Source organism: Cibotium barometz, chromosome 43 (assembly GCF_041138505.1).
Source record: "Cibotium barometz isolate CiBa-2024 chromosome 43, ASM4113850v1, whole genome shotgun sequence".
NCBI lineage: Eukaryota > Viridiplantae > Streptophyta > Polypodiopsida > Cyatheales > Cibotiaceae > Cibotium > Cibotium barometz.
In genome coordinates, this window is record NC_141088.1 from 15,550,781 (window position 1) to 15,556,984 (window position 6,204).

General features: G+C 44.5%; 1 protein-coding gene across 1 annotated transcript; it reads left to right on the forward strand.

The window, feature by feature from the left end:
- The first annotated feature begins 336 nt into the window (after window positions 1-336).
- Window positions 337-1,225, forward strand: LOC147613585 (DNA damage-inducible protein 1-like). Its single transcript, XM_086781286.1, has 2 exons — window positions 337-872; window positions 1,027-1,225. The coding sequence occupies exons 1-2, from the start codon at window positions 337-339 to the stop codon at window positions 1,223-1,225; spliced, it is 735 nt and encodes a 244-aa protein (XP_086637412.1).
- Window positions 1,226-6,204: the final 4,979 nt, after the last annotated feature.

Genomic DNA, 6,204 nt, shown 5'->3' on the forward strand with positions numbered 1-6,204 from the left:
CCCGAACCTATGGGAGCAACTCTGGGAATAGAAACTTTGTGCCGGGGAGGGGGACATCCCAATCGACCAATACAGGGGATTTACCAATACCGCAAGGCGTCCTCTATCTCCCCCAACACGCCCATGCAGAAGTTGCAGAGGCAATCATTATGACAGTGAATGCCCTCGATGACCCGCACAAAGTCGGGTTACCACCGTTCAGGCCCAAGGGCAAGAAGATAATTATGAACGGACTGATCGACTAAGGATCACTGAGAGATTGAGGATGCAGAAACCTCATCTCGATGAGGCGATAGCCCACCAAGGGTAGGCGCAGTGCAGGCAGTACCAAAATGCATGGTAGCACAGTTAGCGTCAGTGCAAAATGTTTATTTTGAGGCCACTGTGAATGGCCTGGAGCAAAACATCATGTTGGATATGGGAGCCACCCATAATTTCATCACCCCAACATGCGCTAGGAAGCTGGGAGTGAAGGTGTGCGACTCCACTAAGATGTCAGTGTCGTTTGCACAGGGACATGATGACAATGTAAAGATGGCATACAATGTGCAGGTGCAGGCAGGCGCATGGAAAGCGCGGCTAGATTTTATAGTTGTGCCAATGGATACTATCGAAGTGATTGTCGGGCTCACCTGGGTCGACAAATATCACATCGCCTTTATGGGAAAAGGTGTAAATAACATGATACTGGATATGCAGGGTGCAGGAGTCAGTGTGCCATGTATCCGTCCTCACTCGGGGGATAAAACAGTCAACAAGAACATTGGAAGCAAAATCCAAAGCACTCCAATGTATGCAGCAGGGGGCAAGTCATGCTCGCACAGTAAACAAATTGCCGTGGCAAGGTGCCGGAATGGTGCAGTGCCAAGCAGGCAAAGAGGGCAGCCAAGCAAGGGTGCCAAATACACTTATGCATAATGAAGGTAAAGGATGCACATCAGACAAGATGCAAAATTGGCGAAGCAGAGATACAAGAAGTGCTAAAAGGGAGTTCCAAGATGTCTTGCCCGAAAAATTACCAACCAGGTTACGATCAGTGGATCACAAAATAGACCTCTTGCCAGGACATAGTCCTCCAGCTAAAGCTCCTTATAGGATGGATGCTACTAAGCTCAAGGAGCTCAAGGTACAGTTAAACGAACTGGCCGAAAATGGAATGGTGCGCTCCAGCAAGTCACCGTATGGTGCACCTGTGCTGTTTGTCACACAAAGAAGGATGGGTTAGCCAGGTTATGCACCGATTACAGAGCTCTCCATCAAGAATCGTTACCCCGTAATGGAGGAACTCTTAGATCAACTGGTGGTGGGAGCAAAGTATGGTGGGAGCAAAGTACTTCAGTCGGATCGACCTACGATCCGGATATCATCAGATACGAATCGCCGAAGATGACATTGAAAAAACGGCATTTCGCATAAGGTATGAAAGCTACGAATGGCTGATATTGCCGTTTGGGCTAACCAACGCCTCGGCCACCTTTTGCATGATGATGAATGATATTTTCAAAGAGTATCTAGATGAATTTTTGATCATTTATATAGATGATCTACTCATATACAGAAAGACTTTGAGTGAGCATAAAGAACACCTAAGCAAGGTTTTTCAAATATTACGGCATCACAAACTGTATGCTAAGCCCAAAAAATGTGAATTTGCAGTCACCGAAGTGGAATTTCTGGGCTTCGTAGTCAATCAAAAAGGGGTGCAGGTAGACCCCAAGAAGATCGAGGCCGTGGTGACATGGAATGCACCCCGAACTATGCCTGAAGTTTGCGAGTTCGTAGGCTTCACACAATTCTGTAGAAAGTTTATCAAAGATTTTAGCAAAATCGCCACCCCACTCACTGATATAACTAAAGCCATCAAGCCTTTCGAATGGACGGATATAGAAAAGGATGCTTTCGAACAAATGAAAGTCGCCATGTGCAGTACCCCAGTGCTTAAGCTTCGAGAGTTCAACCAGAGTTCATCAACAAAGAGTTTGAGATCCACACAGACGCATCGGCGGATGGGGCCCTTGGAGGAGTTTTATTACAAGACGGGCACCCTGTCGCATATGAATCTCGCAAGTTCAGCGATGTAGAACGCCGATGGACCACACATGAAAGGAAATGCAAGCAGTGGTTCATTGCCTTAGGAAATGGCGTCATTATGTGCAAGACAAACACACAAAAGTTCTTACAGATAACATATCCCTCAAGTACTTTCAGATGCAACCCAAGTTATTACCAAAACAAGGCATATGGTAGGATTTCATCGCAAAATTTGACATTGACATTATTCACAAGCCGAGAAAGCAGAACTTGATGCCAGATACTCTGAGTCGTATGCCGTAATTGAATGCAGTGAGTGTGGCAAATGGGGCACTATTAGACAAAATTAGAGATGCTCAGAAATTAGATGCAGCAATCATTAGTGCAATGTTTTGTGCACTAACCAGGACCAAGTCTCCCTCATGAAACTCATCATCACGCCTTTTCTTGTTGGCATGTTTTACATATCTGACTTTGCTATGTTCTAGATGCTGCTGTGAACTCGCATTCATTTCTACCCCGCTGCTGCAAAAACTCCTCTGCATCTGCATCTTCGGCATGTACATCACCGGTGGCAATGGCGAGAGGTGTAATGACTTCCTTACCGCGGTGGCCAATTCAAACGGCGTGTACCTGGTAGCACTGTGTGCACGGAGTTGTTATAATGGAACTCTAAAATTTCTAGATAATTCGCCCAATCCTTCTGATCGGCACAAACATAATTGTGAATGTAGTCTTCTATGCCTTGATTGATTCGCTCCATTTGACCATCTGTTTGTGGGTGATATGCTGAAGACATGCGTAATTGTGTGTCCATTAACAAAATATAGCGTTGCAGTCTAATATGCTGTGAGAGGTGGTTTTGATGGAATGAAGTGTGCTTGCTTCGAAAAATAATCCACTACCACAAATATGGTGTTGAATCCGTGGGACTCCGGGAGATCCACAATAAAATCCATACTTACAATGTCCCATGGCCTTGACGGGACGGGCATGGTTTTCAGTAAACCAGCTGGTTTGACTCGCTGTGCCTTCACGAGTTGACAAGTTGGGCATGTACAAACATATTCGATGACATCCTCAGTCATGCATGGCCAGACGAAATGACGTCAAAGCTGCTCGAGCGAGCGCTTCTGCCCACTATGCCCGGCTAGCTTACAGTCGTGGGTTTCCCAAAGTAGCATGGCTTTGAGGTCCGGGTCATTGGGCACATACACCTTTTGGTGGGCGTAGAATATTCCATCTTTGAATTCAAATAAACCCACGGCTGAGGTACCATTGTGCAAGTCCGTGGCCATTCACCGCTTCTATGGCCCATACAAAGTGCTCAAATCTTACAATGGAGTCACCTACAAAATAGATTTGCCAACAACAATACACATACATAATGCATTTCATATAAGCCTTCTCAAAAGGTTTGTCCCCGATACCCATTTTGGTCGCCATGTACCGATGCTAGCAGATGGTGCCACATCCGCCGTTACGCCTTTTGAACCAGAACTGATATTGAAATCACGATTCCGGTGGGGAACGCCAGAATTCTATGTGAAATGGAAATATCGACCCATGACAAATTGCACATGGGTACCACAAGGAAAAATGATTGAAATGGCACGTCCGTGGGTTCTGCAGTTTTACAACATAGTGCCCGTGGAGGATAATGTACCGCCAGAATAATGGCTTGAAAGGGACTTCAAGCTCTTCAAAAGGGGGGCGTATGTGGCATGGGATTTTTGGGATTTCTATCCGGCCTCACATGCTGCTCTTGAGGTATGCTTTGTTGCTATATATATAGGCAGTGATGTGTGTGAACACACTTAGGACCGTCGGGGCACTTTTTCCCTCTTTAGGAGGTTTTTTCCCACGGCTTGTATATACGCCCATCATTCTAGGGCTAACTTATCTTTTGTGCATTGACACAATCTAATACACTTTGTGTTGTGTGCATTCTTGCTTCTTCTTCTCCAAGCTTTGTGTGCTTTCCTGCAACCCTAATTTCAACAATTGGTATCAGAGCAGGTTTCGGCTCCCAGGGCTATGCCGCCAGCACCCTCTGACTCATGTTCTCCAATTGAGGTGAGCTTTCACGAGTGCTTGTGGAGGTCCCTATACTCTGCAAATAATCCCATAGGGCTTTGCGTTCTCAGAAATTGCATCTGAGGCCGTTTCAGGCTTCGTTTTTGCATTTCAAGTTCTGCACAGGTGTTTTCGTCATTTTCTGCTGCTGCTGCAGAAATTTCAACAGTGCAGTTTTCTGTAAAACAGGCATATGTATTCTAATGTGGACCATGCTACATAGCACGAGTTGTTTTCTGTTCAGTTTTTGCTTCATTATAGGTAGCTTTTGCATCAGTTTCAGTCAGTGGCCATGGCTGATAACAACAATGATGTATTTCGCATGTTGACTGCTGATGACAAACTGGATAGAGACAGCAACTACCCACTTTGGGCATACATAATGCATCATGTTTTGGTTGCAAAAGGAGTGTGGAACATTGTGCAGGGTATGGATGTATGTCCAGGTTCTGTGGATGTAGGATCTGTTGAGGATGTTGCAGGTTCTAGCAGCTCTACTGTTGCTGCTATTTTACCCACTGCTGAACAAGCTCGATGGGATTGTAAAGATGCGCAGGCTCATGCCTTGATTGCACTTTATGTCAAACGTAACATCACTCCACATATTCGTTTAGTAAAACAGCAAAACAGGCTTGGGATATTCTAGCTGGTTTGTATGCAGGTCGTAACGAGGCAAAATCTCTTACCTACGCAAAGAGCCAGAATCAAAGATTATGTAGGAAGATGATGACATGAATGTTTTTCTTGCTGAGATTAAAGATCTCAAGGAACAATTGATTTCTGCAAGTGAGATTATTCCTGATCATTCTCTTGTGCAGACTGTTCTTGATGCTTTACCTGAGTCATATTAGACTTTTGCTTCCAAGTGGAGACTTGTTTTACTGAGGACAGACCTGATGTTGTCAAGTACGATACTTTAGTCAACATGCTCTTATAAGAAGCGCAGTCCAGGCAAAACAGGGCTAGGCAGCGTGCAATTGATTAGGCATTTGTTGCTGCCCCAGCAGAGAAGAAGTGGTAAGGCAGCCCCTTCCACTGTTTCTTCTCCGGTCTGCAACTTCTTCTCCTTCCACAGGTAGCAACAATAGGTCTGAGAAGGCTCTTGATAAAGGCAAGAAAAAGATGGCAACTATTGTAAAGCAACTGATCATGTCATTAAGAATTGCCCTAAGCTAAAGACTAAAGAGGTAAAGAAGAAAGAGTCAAATGCAGCCACAATAGCGGATGCTTCTACAAATGCAGATTCTGCAAATGTTGTGCAGGATACAGAATGGGCATTTAGCGTGTATTGCCAGTATGACCCATCTGTACATGATGCATGTTTGGCAGTTTCTGTTGACTCTGATGTATGGTATTTTGACAGTGGTGCTACAAAGCACATTACCTCGCATCGTGATATATTCACTTGTCTTGAGGCTGTCGCTAATGGGAATACTGTCACATGTGCCAATAATGCTTCTTACCCAGTGAAGGGCGTTGGTAAAATTATGCTTACTGCTGCAAATGGCATCGTTTTCATACTTTCAGATGCTTTGTATGTGCCAGGGATAAAGAAGAATCTATTGTCTGTCTCTGCGCTTGCTAGACTTGGACTTGTAGTCAAATTTGTGGATGACAGATGTACTGTTCATGATTTGACTTCTGGTGATACGATTATTGTATCTGGCACCTTGTTTCGTGGGCTGTATAGGCTCAATTCTTATGACAAGTGTGTGGAAGATTCAACAAATGCAGTTTTTGATGAAAAGGCAGTTTCAGATGTAAAACTATGGCATGCTCGTTTTGGTCATCTGAACTTTGCTAGTTTGCTGCGTTTGCAGAAATTTGATATGGTTGCTTTATTGCCCCCTCTTGAGGAACCATTGAAACATATTTGTGAAGGCTGTATTTTGGGCAAAATGCAGCGTTCTGCGTTTCCAAAGGATGGTTTTGTGCGGGCCACTCGCAAATTGCAACTTGTACATAGTGATGTATGTGGGCCTATGCAAACTCCGTCATTTGGTAAACACTTGTACTTCGTGACTTTCATTGATGATTACTCAAGGCATGCATAGGTATATCCACTGAAGGCAAAGTTCGAAGTGTTTTTGTGCTTCA